Raw genomic sequence first — 23,305 nt, 5'->3', positions numbered from 1 at the left:
GGCACAGCTCCTCTGTTTCAAATCTTTTCTTCTTTTTCTTTTATAAATTGCAGCTCTGTTTAGAATAAAATAGATGATACAGCAATTTATACTTCCTGTATCATTGTGTGAACAGCATGGGTGTTGTCAGTGTGACATATTGTCAGCTTCTTTAAAAAAGAAAGCATTAAGTAGTAACACAAAGCCAACAACAAAGTTAGTGAAAATGAGCTGTAAGAGCATTTCACAGCGGTTTACACGTGGAAACAGTTACAGGTAGGCTACAGTGCTACAAGCCTGTCTGCTCAGCACTGCTTCGATTAACTGCTGGAAATCAAGCTTTGGCTGGTTGGATGGAGATTATTTGCTACTTGCTTTTATGTTAGCTTTAGCCCTTACTGTCATGTTTCCATCTTTTGCACAGTAAAAATAAAACTTCACACGTTCATATATCCACTCGCCTGCTGCATCATTTTCACTTTGACTTCCAGGGTGTTTTTGAATTCAGCCCTCTGCAGGCTGATTATTTATCCTTTTATTCCTAACATGTTACCCAGTACATATCAGTAATAAATATCCAGCATGATTTTTTTTTTTTTTGGCAAAGTGTTATTTTTTTGTTTTGTTTTGTTTTGAGCAGTGTGTATAATAATTATGATTTTGTACATTTGCATGGTGTTTGACTGCTGTCTGCTGATTAATGTCCTTCCACTACTCTACACAGGGATGACACACCTGAATGAAGATGCTCATGCCTGCTGAGGCGTTGACCTTTCTAATCTCGTTATCTGTGCTGTTCTGCCAGCATCTAAAGGGGACAGAGAGCTAATCTCTATGGGAACATTTGCTAATGCCGTTGCATAACATTTCATCTTCACAAAAGCCAAGAGATCAACTTTACCTAGATAGCACATGGATGTCAGTTGCACAGGTGTATTATGTTAGACATGAAATCCGCATTCTGATCATATAAACTCTAAAAACAACTCATTTGTGCAACTTATCTGTTTTATGGCCCCTTTTTTTAAAAGTTTGAATTGATGTTAGCTGTATGAAAGGACTGGGGCAGACTCAGATTAAAGCAGGATTAGAAGTCATGACATCATCTTAAGCTTTTGTTTCTTGGACATGAAAAGAGGCTGAAGATAAGCAAAGGTGAGGGGTGTGGCCAGAGATGCCCACACTGACTGAACACTTTACTAATCGTAGAGACGCTCCCCCTACCACGCTGCCTTGCATGTGATTTGCCATGAGTGTGTAGTCATCTGATTTAGAGGACTGAGAAGAGAGCGAGGCCATGACAACGCTGCTCTGAAGACATTTTTTAGGGTTCTGTACGGAAAAAATAACCCCCTTTTTTAATATCATTTGCAAGGGGCTCTGCGGCCATGGTTTGATGCAGAAACTTGGTAAGAAAATTTCTCATTTCACTACTAGGCTTCTAAAACAGTATAAAACATGTATACTTTGCAGATTTAATTAATGTTTTACTTGAGCGATTTGGTTTCAGTGAAATAAGTGTTGAAACTTAATAGTGGTTCTTTTGGGGAAATTTATAGAGAATATCAGGAATCAAGTAAAAAGCAACACCTTTGTCCCTCTAGTTTGCTTCTATATGCTCCTCTGTACTGTAACTTACATAAGATGGACTGTTAATGACTCCACCATTATCTTCAGCCTGCTGCAGAAATGCCTGGAGGCCAGTACCAGGTGGCGAGCGCCAGGCTCCACCACAGCCTCTACAGCCTGACGGACAGCTCTGATGCTGGGCCTGAGGATGAGGAGACAGACAACCTCACTCCCCTGGAGAAGCTCACCAGAGATATGTGCAAGGATGAGCAGACCATCAAGGAGCTGATCATAGGGCGCAGAATTGGATTCTATATGGTCCGCGGGGAGATCGGCTACGGGACCTTCTCCAGGGTCAAACTGGCTTTCCACGCTCTGACGAGAGGTAGATGGATATTCTGAATCTTCAAGATAATCTTCACTTATATTTTACCTTTGCTTCCTTTGCCTCTGTCTCAGATTCAACCCTCTCAAAGCAGAGCTTGAATAGAGTGTGGATATGCAAGGTTTAAACTGGTTGCAGCCCTTTGTTGACAACACTTGAAAACCTTTTTTAAAGACTACACAGGTCTGATGTTTGACGGGCCTGAAACTGAGAACCAAACACAGCTCACGCAATAATGAGCATTTTTATGCAACACAGTTTCCAAATTTAAAACTCATCTATAAAGCTTCCAATGCACCAGATGCTGATTAGTTGCTCAGTTAAAAGGAGAAATTACTGAAATACTTAGAACAATGCACAGCAGGAAAACAGCTGCAACCTGATTCCAAACCTGATGTGTTGAGTCGTTTCAGGACAGGTGGCAGAAATCTGACCTGAAAATATCCAATTATTCACATAGCTTGAGATAGCTTCTCTTTGAATGTGTTGCAAAACAGTCCACCACAAACATATTCAACATACAGCAAAGTTAAACTGAGGAGATTTTCACATTTGCAAAGCACAAACAGATTGTATCATTATAAATACCTTCAACATTTAAGCACAAATCCAATGACTTAAAACTGCTAATGCTGGTTGAACCACTAGAACCACAAGAACAGCTAGAGAAAACTGGTTACTGCAAAATTGTTGCCTTTCAAATGGCCAGGTCTGTGACCACTCACAGTTAGTTGCCATCTTCAAAGCAACTTGCAATGGGAAGCAATAAGAAGGAAGGGCAATGGGAATAAAACAATCAGTCCCCTGTCAATTGGGAATTGAATGGGGTCAAACTGACAATTATTGTAATTTTGTTTGTGATAATACAACATTTAACTGTGAAGATTGCAAATCTCTTGCCGTCTTCATCCACAGAAATTCACATGAATTATTTTGATTCTAGCCAGAATCTCGTAGATTTGAAACAGAAATTCAGATATTTAAACTGCTAAATGGCATAAGTGCTTGGAAAGACCTGCTTTTACATAGGAATATAACCAGAATACAACCAGCTGACAAACAGTTGAGAAAAGTCTGCTATTGCAAAGAGACATGTCGCAGCTGAGTTGCACTTATTGCCTAAGACCGACTCATATTGGTTGAAACATGTTAGCAATTTTTTTATAAATTAGATGGCAGTTATTTGCGAACAGTTGCCAATCTGTCTGAGACTGATTGCCATCTGTGTTGGTCTGCAAATGTTCAAAGACAGGTTGCCTTCCACTATGCACCTGGTTAAACTTTTTCTATTCCAAGGAGTCAAGTCTGAAAAGCAGCTGATATCTGGTGGTTCATCTGGATAAATTAATTAAGAGGACCAATCAACTGCAGTTGATTATATATTATATAATATAAACATGCTGTTCTGGTGATGCCAGTCCTTTTTCATCTTGTCCTGCTTTAAGCTAAACAATTTCAAACATTGGGATTTCAGGTTTACCTTCAGCAAGCTAACCCTTTATTAACTTTTTGATCATTACTTAATAATTAACACCATCTTTTTATATGTTGTAAATTTAATAAAAGAATTCTGCTCACAGTGACTTCTTTAGTTAAATACATTTTTTTTTTCACATTCATTGAACTACTCTCTCCATGTATCTCCATGTAATGCAAAAGTACTCCGGTTTCTGTGTAAGCTTTCAGTTTCTGTTCGACTTTCAGCCTCTGATGTCATGGACACCTTCTCTGGAGTTATGTTACCATGACACGATCATTCTGTCCAATCTTTCACAGACAAAGTGGCTCTGAAGATCCTGGATAGGACGAGGCTGGATGCTGAAGCCCAGCGTCTTCTCTCCAGGGAGATCAGCAGCATGGAGGCCCTGCACCACCCAAATGTGATCTGTTTGTACGAGGTCGTGGAAACGCCGAGACGCCTCCACCTGGTGCTGGAGTACGCAGGAGGAGGAGACCTCCACAGCAGGATATGCAGCGAGGGAAAACTGTCAGACAATGCCAGCAAGATCACCTTCGCCCAGATCCTCTCTGCCATCAAACATATGGTCAGTGATGTTGAAAGCTTTCAGAGCAAGATGCTGCTTGTGTTTCCCATCATGCAGTTTAGTTATGTGCTCAGTGAAGTCACACCTTCTCACATGTGAGACACACACAAGATGTCATCTGCTTCAGATGTGTCATGGCTGCTGGCAGTCCTCTGTTTGGTTTGAAGGTGAGGGAGCTGCCTGGGTAGAGCGTGCAGGAGGCAGGACACATGACAGACGCTGGCTCGCTGTGAATAAGCCAGATTATAACCTGCCCTGTTCACACAGGAACACAAACTGGATTTTTACTGAGAAGCTGGAAGGTCAAAGATCAGCTAACAGTTAATCCCACCATGTCTGACACAGAGCTGTTATAATTTTACCCATTTTAAAAAATTATTTGAAATTTTATCTTTTCCTTTATTTGGTAAATTTCTAGTGTGGGTTTGCTTGTTTTGGTTAATTTTCATCAGCTTCACGGTTCATTTTAGTTTACCATTATGCATTTATTATATTAGGTATTTTAATCAAACATAACCCCTCATGACATGTATGTATTGTAAGATGTTTTTGGTGTTTTTCCTGTCAGGAAAAACACCAAAAACATCTTGATGTGTTTACATACATCAGCACACTAACAAAGGGTAAAAGTCAGTACATTCACCAGGGACAAACCAGGATGACACAATAAAGACCTGATGACAAAGTCAGGGCTTAAATACACACATGAGGTGGGTAATTATAGATAAAGAACACGGCTGGAAAAATAAAGAGAGGTGGACAGAATCAAACTAATGACATAAAGAGGAATCAAAACTAAACACACAGGAGACAAGAGACTAGCAAAATAAAACAGGAAGTAACCAAACAAAGGAACATCTGACATTGCCAGGAAACTGGAAACCATCCGGGGGATAACTGTAAAGAACGCAAAAAACGGAAAGAACAACAACAAAGAGTCTAAAGCCAGAAGCACTAGGTCAAATATCCAGGATCATGACAGTGGCATCAAGTCTGTGCTACCTTACATGAGGAAATGTACTGTTATTTTTGGCCATGAAATACTCGATGCACTTTATGCTTCAGTAAATAAAATCCTGCTTAATATTTTTATTTCAGTCTTGGTGATTTTCTTTTAGGGAAAGAATAAAACCTCTTTTCAAGTCCCAAAATTTTTTCTCTACAGGAAAATCCTGATGAAGACCTGATGAAGATCCAATATATATCTCCTATTTATTCATAAAAGGGTTCTTATCTTATACAATTATTTTATTGACTCACACTCAACTCTTATAGTCAGGTTGCATTAGAAGAATGAAAAAAGGGTCTGTTAAATGAAATCTTGGAATGGAGAATGGAGACATACATTAAAAACATGCAAAAACATGATTATAAACAAGCCGTTGTGCTGACCCAGTTATCTAAACCATTGGAGTGAATATTTTAATTTTCACTTTAGATTTTTTCATGGTGATTGTGGGTTTAGCTGTAACCTGGGCAGCTTAGGTGCAGGTCTGCTCAGAGCACTTTTTTGTGTTCCAAAACAATGTTAAAGTTGTGCGGTCACTTTACTGGTCACCATTAAAATTATAATTCATTACAGCCATCCAGCTGTACATCTAAATTCCCAAAAGCCTTTTAACAGATGAGTCTTTAATAGTGAAAGTCTAACCTCACATTTACTTTACAGTTTGAAATTCCAACCTTCTCTTTATGTTTTGCTCTGCAGCACAGCATCAACATCATCCACCGGGACCTGAAAGCAGAGAATGTCCTGTTCACCATCGACGGCTGCGTGAAGGTGGCTGACTTTGGATTCAGCACGCAGATATCAAACTGCAACAATGCCCTGGACACCTTCTGTGGCTCACCGCCCTACGCAGCCCCAGAGCTCTTCAGGGATGAGTCCTACCTGGGGCCTCCGGTAGATGTTTGGGCAATGGGAGTCCTGCTTTTCTTCATGGTGACCGGCACCATGCCGTTCCGTGCCGAAACCATGGGCAAGCTGCGGCGCTGCGTCATTGGAGGCAATTACGCCATCCCCCCCTGGGTGCCAGGCCCCTGTCAGAGGCTCATAAAAGGCATCTTGAAGCTGGTCCCCAGCGAACGATATGCTATCGACCAGATGCTGGGTTGTGATTGGCTCTTACCTGTGGAGTTCCCCTGGTCGTTTCTCCCTTCCGACTCAATGACCACCCTGCAAAGCCTGATGGTCTCGGAGAACACCAGCCTGGAAGAGGAAGTGGAGGAGGTCAGAAGCTCGCTGGAGAAGCTTGGCTTTACCGCAGAGCACCTGCAAAACAATCCGCTGAAAGACAGCCGGAGTCCTGTCACCGGGGTCTACCGCATCCTGCTTCACCAGGCCCAGAAGAAGAAGGGCTGCGACTCTCCCCCAGTAGTCCGAGGGATGGTGAGAGACCCCAAGAGGGAGGGGCTCCGGGCCTACAGGGGCCTCAGGCACACCTCCAAGTTATGTGTGCTTTCATAATAAAGCACTACTTTTGCACAGACTTATTTTATACCAACTTGCAACAAACAGGAACATTTTTAAATGACTTGTAGCTTTTACAGTTTTTAGCTTTTGATAAATTTGTTTCACTCCTCCTAATGCAACTCAGGTGTCAACCTGCAGCAATGCCCCAGTCACCTTCTGCACTGTTTGGAATACCCTAATGTTAAATAAACATGGAAGTGCCTAATGAAATTAAACAAAGGTAGTAATCAATGAAGGAATGTGTGTTTTCATTCATTAATTATTACTCTTAGCAATATTTAAACACATAAAATATTTTTTTTCTAAATTCCCAAAGCTCAACAGACAATATAAAAGCTGTAAAAAGAGAGAGAGAATGGGACTCTATTGCACTGCTCCGTACATTAAATGAGAGACAACGCTTATACCCTGTTCACGAAAGTGTAACTAAAGTAAGGAGCGGTGCCTGATGCAGATTTCATTTTAAAGGCAGAGCAGGTGGTTCTGCTGCTGCACCCAAACACAGCTGATCTCCTGTCTTTGTGCTGTGTTTACCAAAGTTTCACCAAGTGCCTGCCAGTAAATAATAGTCCCGACAGCAGCTGGCAGGATACCATATGATAGTCAGGACCCCCACCCTCTCTTCTCCCCAAAACCGGCCCAAACCAGCCAGACCTCACTCAGCCCCCCTGCAGCACTGTACTGACTAACCCCTCCGACTCCTCCCAGCCCTGCCCTGCCCGACCCCAACCTGCAGGAAGCAGCAGATGGCGCGGCGTGGCCAGGGAAGACATCTGCGGGCTAAACAATAGGCACTCTGTTCGGATCGCTGGAGCTGACAGGCCGGGAGCCCTGCTATTGTGCTCTGTGCCATACATATGCAGATGAAGTCTGGAGGAGGAGGGCCTGAATGTGTTTGCCCCCTCCTCCCTCAGATGTCAGGCTGTATCGGTCTCTCCACCCAAAGGGAGTTTAAAGCTTGTGTTAGTTTCAGCCCTCCTCCCTCTAAACACCCCAAACAAGCACAAAAAACACAGTTTTGCAACTGCAAGTGAAAACACAAGGCAAAATTCATCTTTCAAGTTTTATTGAGTATTTTCCACTTACAGCTTCCAATAATGTTTGAAACAGTTGATAAGTTAACACCAAGTTAGTTTCCAGCATTGCCTCAAAAAGATCAAACACATTAAGTCAAATTTTATTTTCTTTAAATATTTGTTTTCACTACAGGCTACATAGTAAAATATTTATAGGATAATCTAACAAATTCTCATGACGTTAAGTTAATTGAGCCATTTTCTAAAGTGAAACCTTTAGAATATAGACATTTTGTTGTTTTCTATATATGTCTTAGAATGTTTTGTCATTATTAAATTTCTAAAGTGAAACCTTTAGAGAATTAAGACAATTCTGGAAAGTGGGAAACATTTCCGCTGACTGCAACTGATGTCATGTTGCTCAGCAAAGAGGACATCCTTAAAAAGTCTCTTTCTAAGAAGGCCTCTCTCTCAGCACCGCTTCTTCTCCTGCTGCGCGTGCTTCAACGTGCGACATTTGCTCTGTGGAACCACAGGACGCAGAACTCGCTTCTCCTTCCTCTCCAAACCTCATCCGCACAAAGAATGAGGGTCGATGCGTCGCTCTCGTGGCATGCCCGACCTCATTCACATAAAGAATGAGAGTCATCTTGGCATGGACGGGACAAGAGGCGACGGTTCACGGGGGCCCCTCGGGCCGGCGCCGTGCTGCCTGGACGGGAATCCTCCTCAGGAGTATCCAGGGATGAGCAGAAACAGGTCCATCCTGTCCATCAGGATGGGTATTTCCAGATAAGAAGCTTTGCAGCATCTGAGCAAGTGAGGAGCAGGTCCCAGATCAGCGCTCGGGGAGGCTGATCTCAGGAACCCAGTCGTTCAGACGCCTGTTCTCCTCACAGAACAGGTGCAGCTTCTCCAGAGCAGGGTCCTCCCAAGACCCGTCAGCCGGGTTCTGATCAAACAGGAAGAGGAAAGTAGATTTAGTCGCACGTTTCTTTTCAGAAAGCACGAAAAAAAAAATCAGCCTTGAAATTCTTCACAGTGCTGCTGCTGAGCTCTACATACCGTGATGAGGACGCAGTGCGCATCTTCAAACTGTTCCGCCTTGTCCCCAACAATCTCCACCAGACGCTGCATGTCGCTCACTCTGACGATGCTGATGTCGTTGTCGAAGCAGAAGGACTGGATGAGGGTGAAGTGGATCTGGAGGGCGATGTCACACTCAAACTCCTCATCCATGGCCAGGACGCAGAAAGACACACTGTCCGGGTCTCTGTGGGGACATTAAAGAACAAAATCCATGAGATTCTACCCACAACTGAATAAATCAGCGTTTAAATGAGTTTACACGTAGTAACCTTTATCTTTCCAGCAGTCTCATACTTACAGGTTCATAACTTTTGCGCACTCGTAGACACCAACGGTGAGGGAGTCGTTGTCTTTGGCGGTCACCAGGACCTCCTCGAGGGCAGTGCCGGCGCACTGAGCACGCTCGGTGGGTTTCTGGATCAGGACCTCCTCAAAAGTCATGATGAAGGCTGTGAAGATATTCCGCAGTGGAAAAGCTCGAGAAAGTCTGAAGAGTAAATCCGCAGAGAGAGCAGAGTGCTTTCACAGCCGCAGTCACCCTCTTTTATACCCTGCAACTCGTGCGGCGCAGTGAAAGCGCTGTGCCCTGATTGGCTAAAGCTGAATGGTGTATTGGTATGATAATGCTATTGTCACACTCCGGCTCGTGGCAGATTGATGGGGGTCATCGAGCCACTCACGCCCCCGGCTGCACGCACACAGCAGCTTGCCCTGCAAGCAAAAAATTGCTTAATTATATTACAGAAAGCGTTTGATTACTCTGCAGCACTTTGGTGCAACGCACTCAAAACACAGCATATGATTTAAGTTGCAGTGACACATCGTGCACCTGTCTTTTTACATGCACTCATAATAAACTACAAACTGAAGTAAAATGCGCATATAGCTACTCGGAAATCTTTGCAAATGTTACTTATGGACACTTTTAGCCCCACAAACTTCTTTGTGAACTTTACTAAAACATTTTTTGAACTCCAAACAAACTTCGAATGCCGTTTCCTTCATTTTATACTTTTCTGATAGAATCTAAGTAGCAGAATGGCGAAAGTGTGAAGCTCCCCTCCCCCCTCTCAGCAGCAGAGAAAGGGCAGGTGGATGCCATCTGTGGAGTAGAGGCTGGCCATAAAACTGCCCCATTGTAAGCACAGAAGCTCCTCTATTGTCACGGTCTTCTATACAAATGCAAATCATCAGCGCGTGCCAGAACGCAGTGCGTGCTGCACAATCTGCAGTGCTGGCCCACGCGAACCACGTGGCCATCAGCTGGCCCCCAAATCCTTCCTTCCTCGGGTTTTATTTATTTACTCTGGGGAGTTCAGGAGCCACGCGAGTTACGCAGAAATAGCCTTAAAAGTTATTTTACTTGGAATTTGGCCCATAGTTCCACTAAATGCTTTCATTTGCGATTTAAGTGGTCCCGACAAACTTTTACGCAGGACTCCATTTCACCTGCTCGACGCGTTTCAATGTAACATATTGTCATTATTTGGTAATTTTTAGTATCCAGTTCAACTAACCTGACCTCTGTCTGGTTTTATTATTATCCACAACTTCTTTTCACTCCGAAACTTTTACGCACGATCCTGCCTCATTTGGTTCACTTCTAGTGCCGCTTCTCTTCTCTTCTCTTCTCTTCTCTTCTCTTCTCTTCTCTTCTCTTCTCTTCTCTTCTCTTATTTGGTGCCATTTCATCTACATAATAGTCCAAAACACATCTTGCATCAGGTCAGACCTGCTGCCATTGCTGCGTAAATTGCGCAGGGGGTTGGAGGTGCAGACACAGGTCGGTGGTGATTGATTCAGCACTATTGTTCTGTAAAAGGCACAGTGGCAGATGGAGAACTGTCGCTATGAAGGGACCCCCTCCTCCAAGCCCCCCTTCTCCAAGCCCCCTTCTCTTTCTCCTAAACCTAGGTCATCTTCGACCCCAGGGCTTTTTTTTTTTTTGTCTTTTGTCGACATGTCTCAACATTCGCAAGTCTGTTGTCTGAGTTTTGATTAAGTTAGAATACCAAAGATGAGACTTCACAGTCTAACCTTGCAAAATGTAAAAGGCTATCTCCCCAAACAAGTAGAGGCAAATAAAAATCACTCTCAGTTTGAGCTGTAATCAGACGAGAATGCCCCAAGTGTTTCGTTTAACAACAAAATGCTTATCTTTGCATTATTGCTCCAAACAAGGTCATTTATTTGTTTTCACTTCAGTCCTCATCTGCGCGTCATCTGGCCTAAAGTTTGATTTGGATCTAGCTGATACAAAATAAAACACACATCTAGTTTTAGGAAGGATAAGCTCGTATCACCACGGGCCAGGCGCGTGCAAATCGATACCGACCCATTGTTGGTGAAGCACATCTGCCAGATGGTGGACTCTCCGGCAGTGCGCGACAGGTGTTGGTGTTCAAAGCTCTTTACTGGTGACCTGCGGCGACTCAACACCGCGGTAAAGTGAGCCGTCATTTGTGAGCCGCGGTCAAGCCAGCCGCCTCTTATCCGCCGCATAAATTTCCTTGCGCTTTTACACCAGTCTTTACGGTAGCGCCTTTTCGCTTTATATCCCGATTGAGAGCCTAGACCCGCGCACACGCGCACGCGCGCGCACACATTACGATGGAACAGCCCAATACAGTCAATACAATTATGTCTATTACAAAAATTCATTAAAAATCATCCTTAGTAGTTGAGGTCCAACTTTCAACAGATTCCTTCTCTGGGAAGCCTACTGTACCTGTGTGCCAAGTTTCATCCAGATTTACTGTAGAATTCCTCAGAAATTAAAGGAAACTAATATTCAATGCAATACAGTCAATACACTACAATTATGTCAAATTTCAAAAATTCATTAAAAATCATCCTTAGTAGTTGAGGTCCAACTTTCAACACATTCCTTTTCTGGGACACCTACTGTACCTGTGTGCCAAGTTTCATCCAGATTTACTGTAAAGTTCCTCAGAAATTAAAGGACATTTATATTCAATGCAATACAGTCAATACACTACAATTATGTACATTTCAAAAATTCATTAAAAATCATCCTTAGTAGTTGAGGTCCAACTTTCAACAGATTCCTTCTCTGGGAAGCCTCCTGTACCTGTGTCCCAAGTTTCATCCAGATTTACTGTAGAATTCCTAAGAAATTAAAGGAAACTTATATTCAATGCAATACAGTCAATACACTACAATTATGTCAAATTTCAAAATTCATTAAAAATCATCCTTAGTAGTTGAGGTCCAACTTTCAACACATTCCTTCTCTGGGACACCTACTGTACCTGTGTGCCAAGTTTCATCCAGATTTACTGTAAAATTCCTCAGAAATTAAAGGACATTTATATTCAATGCAATACAGTCAATACACTACAATTATGTACATTTCAAAAATTCATTAAAAATCATCCTTAGTAGTTGAGGTCCAACTTTCAACAGATTCCTTCTCTGGGAAGCCTACTGTACCTGTGTGCCAAGTTTCATCCAGATTTACTGTAAAATTCCTCAGAAATTAAAGGACATTTATATTCAATGCAATACAGTCAATACACTACAATTATGTACATTTCAAAAATTCATTAAAAATCATCCTTAGTAGTTGAGGTCCAACTTCCAACAGATTCCTTCTCTGGAAAGCCTACTGTACCTGTGTGCCAAGTTTCATCCAGATTTACTGTAAAATTCCTCAGAAATTAAAGGAAACTAATATTCAATGCAATACAGTCAATACACTACAATTATGTCAAATTTCAAAAATTCATTAAAAATCATCCTTAGTAGTTGAGGTCCAACTTTCAACACATCCCTCCTCTGGGACACCTACTGTACCTGTGTGCCAAGTTTCATCCAGATTTACTGTAAAATTCCTCAGAAATTAAAGGACATTTATATTCAATGCAATACAGTCAATACACTACAATTATGTACATTTCAAAAAATCATTAAAAATCATCCTTAGTAGTTGAGGTCCAACTTTCAACAGATTCCTTCTCTGGGAAGCCTACTGTACCTGTGTGCCAAGTTTCATCCAGATTTACTGTAAGATTCCTCAGAAATTAAAGGACATGTATATTGAATTCAATACACTTACTTAAATATTGCATCATATTCAAAAATTCATTAAAAATCATCCTTAGTAGTTGAGGTCCAACTTTCAACACCGTCTTACTCTGGGCGACCTACGGTATCTCTGGGCCAAGTTACATCTCAATTCACTGTAATCTTTATCAAAAATTGAAAGAACAATTATATGTCAATGCTGGCTGTGTGCCTTTCAAAGTGACACTAAATAACAGAACTCAGGCACATCCGCCAAAAGGCGGATTTATTAAACAAAAACAACATACAAAATATCCCTAACCCATACTACATAACCTAAAAAGAAACAAAGGGACACTTAGAAGCACAAGAAAACAATACTATACTGGAAGGGCAAGAGACACAGCCCAAACATAATCCACAACTAAAACGCCAAAAGAACAAGTCATCCCACATAGCAGACGGGTGTTGCCTGGATCTGGTGTGAAGCCGGCACTGCTGGCTGACTTCTGGCATGGTAAGATGGCACTGTTTATGTGATGGCATGCTACATCTGGCCTGATTGGGTGAATGTGACATGTTGTATAGAGCACTTTGAGTAATATGGGTGAGTAAAAAGGCGCTATATAAGAATCAGTCCATTCACTGTCTGAACAGAGTTTTGTCATGACAGTTTATTTGATTGTCTTCACTGACTCGCTTTGAAATCCAGATTTTAATTTTGGAATATTAAGTGTACTTGTGGTTCCTATAGAATTTTAAGGTTGAACAGGAATCATCTCTCAGGCCTCTCTTCTGTGGATGCAGCTCACATCATTCTGTACAATACGATAATTTTTAATTCTACAACTGTTTATAACCTGCATATTTCACATTTGTGTATAGCTGTATATCTCATATTTCTGTATAGTTTTTTTAATTTCACATTCTGTATAGTTTTTCATGTTTATATCCTGTTCATAGCCTGTACATACTTATAGTTATAGCATATTCATAACATACCTTCATACCGTGTACATTATAACATACCATAATAGACCCATTTCTGTAATATACTTACATACCTATATTATTGCTAATATATATTGTAATATATCTATATCATGGCTAAAGCACTTCTTGATGGATGCACACTGCATTTCGTTGCCTTGTACCTGTGACATGTGCAATGACAATAAAGTTGAATTCTATTCTATTCTATATTAATTCAGAAGACAAACACCCGTCTCTGCTTTTGAGATTAGCATTAAAACCCTCAGTTTTGACAAATAATACAGTTAGAGTGGATCAGGTGACCCTGAATCTTCCCTTATTTGTGCTGCAATAAGCCTAGGCTCTTGTGGGCTTCCCATCATGTATGAATTTTTTCCTTCTTTGCTCTTTCTGTGTTTATACACCTCTCTGCATTTAATCATTAGTTAGTATGTATCTCTTGCACAGTGTATATGTTGTTCTGTCTCCTTTTCATCAACCTCAGCCAGTCACAGTAGATGGCTGTCTCTCCTTGAGCCTGTTTCTGCCAGATGTCTCTACCTCTTCAAATGGAGTTTTTCCTTCCCACTCACACTAAATGTTAGCTCATATGGGGTACTTAAATTGTTGGGGCTTTCTTTGTATTATTGTTGTGTTTTTAACCAGCAACATAAAGTGTCTTTAGGTGACTGTTGTTGTGGTTTGGTGCTGTATAAATATAATATAATAGAATCGAATAGAATAATGTACTTCAGACCGGGAGATTGGCAAAATGTATAAATAGGATGGTGATTAGGGGAATTGGAGACAGCTGTGTAACACAGCAGGGATACATTGGGAATAAGAAGACAATGGGAGTAAGACTCAACACAAGAAAGAGACAAGAGGCCACCAAACTAAAACACAGACTAAGACACACGAGCTTGACACAGACAAAACCAGAAACAGACATGAAGACAAGACTGGCTTTAACACTAGAGTGTTTTCACAAGTGTTCCATCCACTTGTGGAATGCTTAAAAAGAACTACACTTAAAAGCAATATGGAACTGAAAACAAAAGAATACATAATGTAAACATATCATCAAATAATCCAGGACTCACAAACAATGATATGATGAACAGAACTATAAAGAACAAAACTGAGAAATGCTTGGTAAACTGACCAAGGACTATGTCATCATGTCAATTTTTTAATATCATAGTTAATGTGTCCTGATTTGTAGATAGTGCCACCTGACAATTACCAGGAAATCCAACTGGGTGACAAGCCAGAGTTGTTTGCCTATACACCCACTGACTAGAAAAAAGGTCCAGGACTCTTCAAGCTGGGATACAGGCATCAAAGACAAAGATGTAACCAGATAGAAAGTCATCAGGAAGGCATTGCCTGTTGTTGCTGCTGCTGTCAGACTTTTTAATTCATCCACTTGTGTCAGACACATATTGAACAGGAATAAACATGACTCACTGCACTCTCTCACTTTGTATGCCACAATGTTTGCTTAGACACCTGTATGCTTATATTGTTTATTATATCCCAGAAACATTAATGTTAAAACTTGTGTTCCTATGTCTATATATAAGTTTATTTTCATATCTCTATATTAATCTATTTATAGCTCCATTCCCTCACTTCATTTTATACAATTGCTTTGTTCCTGCATGAGAGCTATTTAAAATGGTTTCACACAAAGTGCCTCCAGATGAATACAGAGTAGTTTTGGACAGCAGAGGCTGGAGAATGGTATTGCTCTCTGTGTGAAAAATAACTACTTATTTGAAATGAAGATGAATGTATGTTGTCAAGGCAAAAAAAAGATTTTTCTTTTAAACAGTACATTGCATAATGAGAGTTGGCAGTTCGTCTTGTCACCGGAAGGTTGCTGGTTCGAGCCCCAGCTCCCACAGTCTCGGTCGTTGTGTCAGAAAAGCGGCAGAGCTACGCCAGAATGTTCTTTGTGGACTACAGCTCAGCCTTTAATGCAATCATCCCAGACATCCTCTGCTGACCTTCCACCACTCGCCCATTGAGAGCCTACTAACTTACTGCATCCCAGGATGGTACGGCAGCTGCACTAAGGCGGATAGCGAGTCAGTGAAGACAATCAAATATGCTGTCATGACAAAACTCTGTTCAGACAGTGAATGGACTGATTCTTATATAGCGCCTTTTTACTCACCCATATTACTCAAAGTGCTCTATACAACATGTCACATTCACCCAATCAGGCCAGATGTAGCATGCCATCACATAAACAGTGCCATCTTACCATGCCAGAAGTCAGCCAGCAGTGCCGGCTTCACACCAGATCCAGGCAACACCCGTCTGCTATGTGGGATGACTTGTTCTTTTGGCGTTTTAGTTGTGGATTATGTTTGGGCTGTGTCTCTTGCCCTTCCAGTATAGTATTGTTTTCTTGTGCTTCTAAGTGTCCCTTTGTTTCTTTTTAGGTTATGTAGTATGGGTTAGGGATATTTTGTATGTTGTTTTTGTTTAATAAATCCGCCTTTTGGCGGATGTGCCTGAGTTCTGTTATTTAGTGTCACTTTGAAAGGCACACAGCCAGCATTGACATATAATTGTTCTTTCAATTTTTGATAAAGATTACAGTGAATTGAGATGTAACTTGGCCCAGAGATACCGTAGGTCGCCCAGAGTAAGACGGTGTTGAAAGTTGGACCTCAACTACTAAGGATGATTTTTAATGAATTTTTGAAATTTGACATAATTGTAGTGTATTGACTGTATTGCATTGAATATAAATGTCCTTTAATTTCTGAGGAATTTTACAGTAAATCTGGATGAAACTTGGCACACAGGTACAGTAGGTGTCCCAGAGGAGGGATGTGTTGAAAGTTGGACCTCAACTACTAAGGATGATTTTTAATGAATCTTTGAAATTTGACATAATTGTAGTGTATTGACTGTATTGCATTGAATATAAATGTCCTTTAATTTCTGAGGAATTTTACAGTAAATCTGGATGAAACTTGGCACACAGGTACAGTAGGTGTCCCAGAGAAGGAATGTGTTGAAAGTTGGACCTCAACTACTAAGGATGATTTTTAATGAATTTTGAAATTTGACATAATTGTAGTGTATTGACTGTATTGCATTGAATATAAGTTTCCTTTAATTTCTGAGGAATTCTACAGTAAATCTGGATGAAACTTGGGACACAGGTACAGGAGGCTTCCCAGAGAAGGAATCTGTTGAAAGTTGGACCTCAACTACTAAGGATGATTTTTAATGAATTTTTGAAATGTACATAATTGTAGTGTATTGACTGTATTGCATTGAATATAAGTTTCCTTTAATTTCTGAGGAATTCTACAGTAAATCTGGATGAAACTTGGCACACAGGTACAGTAGGCTTCCCAGAGAAGGAATCTGTTGAAAGTTGGACCTCAACTACTAAGGATGATTTTTAATGAATTTTTGAAATGTACATAATTGTAGTGTATTGACTGTATTGCATTGAATATAAATGTCCTTTAATTTCTGAGGACTTTTACAGTAAATCTGGATGAAACTTGGCACACAGGTACAGTAGGTGTCCCAGAGAAGGAATGTGTTGAAAGTTGGACCTCAACTACTAAGGATGATTTTTAATGAATTTTTGAAATTTGACATAATTGTAGTGTATTGACTGTATTGCATTGAATATTAGTTTCCTTTAATTTCTGAGGAATTCTACAGTAAATCTGGATGAAACTTGGCACACAGGTACAGTAGGCTTCCCAGAGAAGGAATCTGTTGAAAGTTGGACCTCAACTACTAAGGATGATTTTTAATGAATTTTTGAAATTTGACATAATTGTAGTGTATTGACTGTATTGCATTGAATATTAGTTTCCTTTAATTTCTGAGGAATTCTACAGTAAATCTGGATGAAACTTGGCACACAGGTACAGTAGGCTTCCCAGAGAAGGAATCTGTTGAAAGTTGGACCTCAACTACTAAGGATGATTTTTAATGAATTTTTGTAATAGACATAATTGTATTGACTGTATTGGGCTGTTCCATCGTAATGTGTGCGCGCGCGTGCGCGTGTGCGCGGGTCTAGGCTCTCAATCGGGATATAAAGCGAAAAGGCGCTACCGTAAAGACTGGTGTAAAAGCGCAAGGAAATTTATGCGGCGGATAAGAGGCGGCTGGCTTGACCGCGGCTCACAAATGACGGCTCACTTTACCGCGGTGACTCAACAGAGCCCACCCTCTGCGTTATAAAGGGAAATGTCCAAAGGTGGCAGATAATTCAGAGGTTTGCAGAAATGTGTTTTTAATGTTTGCAGAGATGACTTAAGCTTTGTGAATAAAAACTAAATATTTGTAAATATTTTTGCACTGATAAAATAAGCTTTTGAGTTAGAGAGCGACACACATTACATAACAATCATATTTAGCGTAGATCCACGCAGTCTGTCTACATTTCTGCGTTTTTTAAACACAACTTACAAAAGTAATCTTTGCAGGAGTAGAACATTTGTCTATCACGCCCAGCAGGTGCTGCGTGACTTCTTTTGTTCACCCTCACTTTACCTTCCCCCTGGGACAGATGGCATCTGCCGGTTACTATGGAGAGTGATGCAGAGTAGAGAGATAAAGCACGCAGGCATCTCCAGATGCCACGCGCCAGTCTTTACGCATGCAAAGCAGCGGCCGGTGCCATTTCTTAATCTACAACAAACAGTTCATGCTGTGAAGCTGGTCACGACGTCTAAAAGTCTGCCTGACAGTCAGTACAGTTGGAAGGGTGGATAGATCTGATTATTTTGACATCAAACATTGGTGAATACCCTGCATTGATGCTGTTTTTAAGAAAGTTTCTGCTTATTCTTCCAGAAAAAATTCTACGACGCCTAAAATTGCCCTGTCCAACGGTGTTCCAATAGTGTTTTAGCTGTTCTGACCACAGCATTAGTAACAATTTGGACATTTCTCGCCTATTTACAAAAATACATTGTGCATATTTCATAAATGTTTATATCTTTGCATTTTTACACCAGCTGCGTTTTCAGTTAGGAATAAAATATTTAGCTTTTAAGAAACTTCAAAAAGTGGTGAAAGCATGAAAATATCTTACAAGTCTTGAATAGATTTACTGAAGCATTTGTGTACACAAGACTTTATCTGACTAGCTTATTAAATCAAACTTTTATTTATACAGAAAAATATAATGTCATCATTTGAAAACAAACCAGTTCAACATCTAATGCTCTGTCTTCAGATTTTAAAAATCCATCTTTAGATGGATCAGACCAAACCAATCAGCCACTGCCACCCATTCATTTCCACAAAAGGTTAAACTAAAACAGCAAGTCTTTCTCTGTGATTTCAGCTCATGTTAATAATCTTTATAAGCTTGCTTAGATCTGTTCTGAAGTTAACTTTGACATGAATGAATGCAGACAGTCCAAAGACATTGGTGTTAGGATTCTAACCTTGCAGGAAAGCTTTATCCAGAGCCCAAACTCCGTGGATGAATGGAGTAATACATTTTAAATTGCAAATATGAAATTATATGGATGACATAACTGGATCAAAAGGATGTAGACTTCTTAGTGTTTTCACTGGAGCTTTTTATTGAACTGATCCAGGCAGACATCAATTCGCACAAAACAGCAACAGTTACATGGAGAACCTCAAGAATGCAAGAATGTAGGAGTTTTGACCAAAGTTACATCCTATTAATGCTCTGTTACTGTTGATGCAATCGAAGATCACTCCAAGTCTTATTAAAACTAGCTGATTGCACAAGAAAGAGCAAGTTTGAAACAGATAGATTTGAAAAGTCTGAAATTAACCTGACAAACACTTTGTTGATGTTCGGTGAGATGCCACAAACACCGGTAAATTTAACTCCATGCAAACGACTGGGTGCATTAAAACAAGCCCCCCTAAAGCACAATATCATGATTTGGAAAGCGTGCAGTTGCATTGAGAAATACTTTAGATTTAAATATCCTTTGGCTTCATCGTTTAAGCATTTCAGTGGCGTTATCAGTCGCTTCTTAATCTTGCAAAACTTTGAGGACTTTCACAATAGCAGTCTGGTCTTGCTGTGTGGTTTCATTATTCTTGTAAGCTGAAACAAGCACTTAAAGGTCAGGCTTTCTACATTTGATCCTTTCAAATGAAGCTGCCCCCAACTTTCTAAGACTTTTCTATGGGCACGCGTGCCTGAGGGTGGGGTGGGGGCTGCTGGCCTCTTGTTACCATTGTGCTGCAATCAGCCAATGAGAGAGTCAGCACGTGCCGGGTCTGCAGTATAAATGTTGGCAATCTCCTGGAAGCAGCACAAACAGCCTTTTCTGGACTTTCTGACACTGCTTCAGCAGAACTGTGAGATACAAACTAACCATGCAGTCTCCTGGAAAATCTCTGAAGGAAGCTCTGCTGTGTGCTCAGAGCGAGGAGCGACTCACTGTTGGAGTCTATGAGAGCGCAAAAATTATGACTGAGTAAGTAAACTTCATGTGACCTTAGCATCTTCTCTTAACATTAGGGTTAATAAACACTGAACAGCAGCGTTTAACAGGATGATTTTTGTTTGCCTACAGAGACCCGGACAGTGTGTCTTTCTGCGTCCTGGCCATGGATGAGGAGTTTGAGTGTGACATCGCCCTCCAGATCCACTTCACCCTTATCCAGTCCTTCTGCTTCGACAACGACATCAGCATCGTCAGAGTGAGCGACATGCAGCGTCTGGTGGAGATTGTTGGGGACAAGGCGGAACAGTTTGAAGATGCGCACTGCGTCCTCATCACGGTATGTAGAGCTCAGCAGCAGCACTGTGAAGAATTTCAAGGCTGATTTTTTTTTTTGTGCTTTCTGAAAAGAAACGTGCGACTAAATCTACTTTCCTCTTCCTGTTTGATCAGAACCCGGCTGACGGGTCTTGGGAGGACCCTGCTCTGGAGAAGCTGCACCTGTTCTGTGAGGAGAGCAGGCGTCTGAACGACTGGGTTCCTGAGATCAGCCTCCCCGAGCGCTGATCTGGGACCTGCTCCTCACTTGCTCAGATGCTGCAAAGCTTCTTATCTGGAAATACCCATCCTGATGGACAGGATGGACCTGTTTCTGCTCATCCCTGGATACTCCTGAGGAGGATTCCCGTCCAGGCAGCACGGCGCCGGCCCGAGGGGCCCCCGTGAACCGTCGCCTCTTGTCCCGTCCATGCCAAGATGACTCTCATTCTTTATGTGAATGAGGTCGGGCATGCCACGAGAGCGACGCATCGACCCTCATTCTTTGTGCGGATGAGGTTTGGAGAGGAAGGAGAAGCGAGTTCTGCGTCCTGTGGTTCCACAGAGCAAATGTCGCACGTTGAAGCACGCGCAGCAGGAGAAGAAGCGGTGCTGAGAGAGAGGCCTTCTTAGAAAGAGACTTTTTAAGGATGTCCTCTTTGCTGAGCAACATGACATCAGTTGCAGTCAGCGGAAATGTTTCCCACTTTCCAGAATTGTCTTAATTCTCTAAAGGTTTCACTTTAGAAATTTAACAATGACAAAAAAAAGATTCTGAAAAAAATGATCTAAAGGTTTCACTTTGGATATTTAATACTGAATTTAAAAAAAGGTTTAAATAAAAAAAAGATCTGACTTTAAATCTTGAAGTGTGAAACAAAAACTCTTTCAATTCAACTTCATGAAAAACAAAACTATTTGTGAATTCTTGCATATTTTTTTTCACATGAAAAGTTACAAATAAAACATTTGAAAATTCTACTTTGCTTATTCACTATTCTTTAATTTTTTGTCTCAGTTGTCTGAAGTAGAAACACAGTAACACTTGGATGCTTTCTGTGGCAACATTTTGAGCTCCTTTTAGGGAGTTTTACTTTTACTGGAATCACTCAGCAAGGTCTGCAGCTCCTGAGTGAAATGGGAATAAAGTTAAGAAAACCAAGTATATAACAATGTAATTGCACAGCTCAGATTATTGTTATCAGACTCATTTCTTTATGGCAGTAAATGTTTAGGAGGGGTTACGAGATGGATAAAAAACAATAAAGTAAGAAAAATAGATGCATAATGGTAGACCTCTAAAAAGTTTCATAGTCACATGAAAAACAGCTAAGACCTATCCATTTACTTCTCTAGAGGAGGTGAGGTGATTTTAACGTTACCTGGCATGGCCAGAGATTTAAATCTGCTGTTTTCACTCCCTCTACAGTAATGATCAAATGAAGTTTGTCTCTGTAAGCCTGCTGCTTCTCCTGTACTTCAAATGCCAAAATATTTTTTTTTTCTTTTAGTGTGAAATTCCTACGACCCTAATAAGGTTAATGAGGATAATGATAAGGGAGATAATGGATGGATGGATAGTGTGAAATTTGAAATTTGTTTCAAAATCTGATCTAATGAACGCTGCTATCAGGTGACCCTCTAATCTCAAAAATTTATTTAAAAAGTATTTTTTGTATATATTGTTTATCACGCTTTGTCAAGTACTATAGCCAGAGAGGCCGACTTTGACCTATGAAGGAAAACTTTCAGTTTGTGATATTCAAGTTTGTTTTGCTTCCTATTAAATTACTACAAAGTCCTGTTGATGATGAACCTAAACTCGAGTTAAATGTGACCAAGTAATGAGTGCAGCCTATAGACGGGCAAATAGCATCTGCATCTATTTCAAAAACTGATGACTTTGACAACATAAACATATTTGACACCTTTAACATAGTTATATATCCCCCTTTTCAACAGAAGTGAACTATTTTTTAAAAGACTTCACAGAGTCGGCTAAACAGAGGTGGAGTGGTAAAGAGCCTTGGCGCCACAGACCAAAAGGCTCTGTTTGCCTTAAAGGCTTCAGTCTTCTACAAAGGACAACAAACAGATTTTGAGCTTTTGAACAAAGACACTGAGCAGCACTGTGTCTAATGTGTCTAACAAGAAGTTGAGATAAATAGATTAAATTTAAATGTAATAAATTAAAGTTTAGTTTCCTCATTTAATTGATGGCCAGTTTATGCAGAGGTAAGTTTATGTTTTAAAGAAAAAGGGTGTTTATAAAACTTTGCAGTGACTGAACCTATGACATTTTCTGAGGCTAGCTCATTTAGTATTGCCAACTCCAAACATTTAAAATTATTTCACTCTTGTCAGCATGCTAACTGTACTTTGTACCCTGTACCCTTCTTTAAAAACACTCCTCCCCAATAAAACTCAGCTACACAGAGGTTGCATGGAGGTTAATGGAGGTGATCTTCTGCTCCTGGCACACGCTGCTTTTTTCTTCTCATTCTCAAATTTACAATTCAGAACCTTTAAGAAGCTTTTGTGTGCTTGGATTCAGATTTTAAAGGCGCTCTGACCTGCATGTTGCCTGCAGTGTGAACTATTGTGGCGTCAACAGCTGCTGCAGGCCCTCCATGCCCCAAATGACATACACAAACACAAACACAGACACCCATGATTGCTACTTAAGTCCTTACTCTTTCTGCTGATCTGCTTTCTAGTGGGATGTGTTAAAAGATTGAAAAATTAAACCAAAGAAGAAGAAAAGTGGTTGATCTAAATCAGTAGCTTCATCAGTCTGTTTTGCACTCTGGCGTGTGCACGTACGCACACCCAGCAGCCTTTGTGACAGAAAAAAAAAAGAGGAAGAAAAAAGGGCCAGGCCAGCTGAAACGTAATCAGCCCTTTAAATTTCCACAGCAACCAACCCAACACTCACTCCATCTGCTGTCCAATTTAATGACAGAGAGAGAAAGGGAGAGGAGGAGGTGGCCCTGTGCCTG

At 40.8% G+C, this 23,305-nt stretch overlaps 3 protein-coding genes across 3 annotated transcripts; 2 read left to right on the top strand and 1 right to left on the bottom strand.

Annotated features, from left to right (window-relative positions):
- The first annotated feature begins 541 nt into the window (after positions 1–541).
- Positions 542–6,686, top strand: nim1kb (NIM1 serine/threonine protein kinase). Its single transcript, XM_085168184.1, has 4 exons — positions 542–1,388; positions 1,657–1,933; positions 3,710–3,978; positions 5,687–6,686. Exons 2-4 carry the CDS (start codon positions 1,669–1,671, stop codon positions 6,443–6,445), a joined length of 1,293 nt encoding a protein of 430 aa, XP_085024310.1. The 5' UTR covers positions 542–1,388; positions 1,657–1,668; the 3' UTR covers positions 6,446–6,686.
- An 814-nt stretch (positions 6,687–7,500) lies between these two features.
- LOC146514661 (growth arrest and DNA damage-inducible protein GADD45 gamma-like) lies at positions 7,501–9,092 on the bottom strand. Its single transcript, XM_085168187.1, has 3 exons — positions 8,855–9,092; positions 8,533–8,740; positions 7,501–8,419 (listed from the first exon to the last, which is right to left on the bottom strand). Exons 1-3 carry the CDS (start codon positions 8,995–8,997, stop codon positions 8,306–8,308), a joined length of 465 nt encoding a protein of 154 aa, XP_085024313.1. The 5' UTR covers positions 8,998–9,092; the 3' UTR covers positions 7,501–8,305.
- A 10,659-nt stretch (positions 9,093–19,751) lies between these two features.
- On the top strand, positions 19,752–21,228 carry LOC146514660 (growth arrest and DNA damage-inducible protein GADD45 gamma-like). Its single transcript, XM_085168846.1, has 3 exons — positions 19,752–20,021; positions 20,121–20,328; positions 20,442–21,228. Exons 1-3 carry the CDS (start codon positions 19,921–19,923, stop codon positions 20,553–20,555), a joined length of 423 nt encoding a protein of 140 aa, XP_085024972.1. The 5' UTR covers positions 19,752–19,920; the 3' UTR covers positions 20,556–21,228.
- Positions 21,229–23,305: the final 2,077 nt, after the last annotated feature.

The sequence above is a fragment of the Neolamprologus multifasciatus genome, chromosome 7 (genome assembly GCF_963576455.1).
Source record: "Neolamprologus multifasciatus chromosome 7, fNeoMul1.2, whole genome shotgun sequence".
Taxonomy (NCBI): Eukaryota; Metazoa; Chordata; class Actinopteri; order Cichliformes; family Cichlidae; genus Neolamprologus; species Neolamprologus multifasciatus.
Note: the sequence above shows the minus strand (reverse complement) of the source record. Positions and strands in the feature narration are given on the sequence as shown.

What these genes read in the sequence shown, in the direction of transcription:
- nim1kb (XM_085168184.1), top strand. Translation starts at nt 1,669, where the DNA reads ATGCCTGGAGGCCAGTACCAGGTGGCGAGCGCCAGGCTCCACCACAGC. An exon ending in TTTCCACGCTCTGACGAGAG is followed by an intron (nt 1,934 to 3,709) that starts GTAGATGGATAT and finishes AATCTTTCACAG; the next exon opens with ACAAAGTGGCTCTGAAGATC. An exon ending in TCTCTGCCATCAAACATATG is followed by an intron (nt 3,979 to 5,686) that starts GTCAGTGATGTT and finishes TTTGCTCTGCAG; the next exon opens with CACAGCATCAACATCATCCA.
- LOC146514660 (XM_085168846.1), top strand. Translation starts at nt 19,921, where the DNA reads ATGCAGTCTCCTGGAAAATCTCTGAAGGAAGCTCTGCTGTGTGCTCAG. An exon ending in AGCGCAAAAATTATGACTGA is followed by an intron (nt 20,022 to 20,120) that starts GTAAGTAAACTT and finishes GTTTGCCTACAG; the next exon opens with AGACCCGGACAGTGTGTCTT. An exon ending in CGCACTGCGTCCTCATCACG is followed by an intron (nt 20,329 to 20,441) that starts GTATGTAGAGCT and finishes CTGTTTGATCAG; the next exon opens with AACCCGGCTGACGGGTCTTG.
- LOC146514661 (XM_085168187.1), bottom strand. Translation starts at nt 8,997, where the DNA reads ATGACTTTTGAGGAGGTCCTGATCCAGAAACCCACCGAGCGTGCTCAG. An exon ending in TGCGCAAAAGTTATGAACCT is followed by an intron (nt 8,741 to 8,854) that starts GTAAGTATGAGA and finishes ATGTCCCCACAG; the next exon opens with AGACCCGGACAGTGTGTCTT. An exon ending in CGCACTGCGTCCTCATCACG is followed by an intron (nt 8,420 to 8,532) that starts GTATGTAGAGCT and finishes CTGTTTGATCAG; the next exon opens with AACCCGGCTGACGGGTCTTG.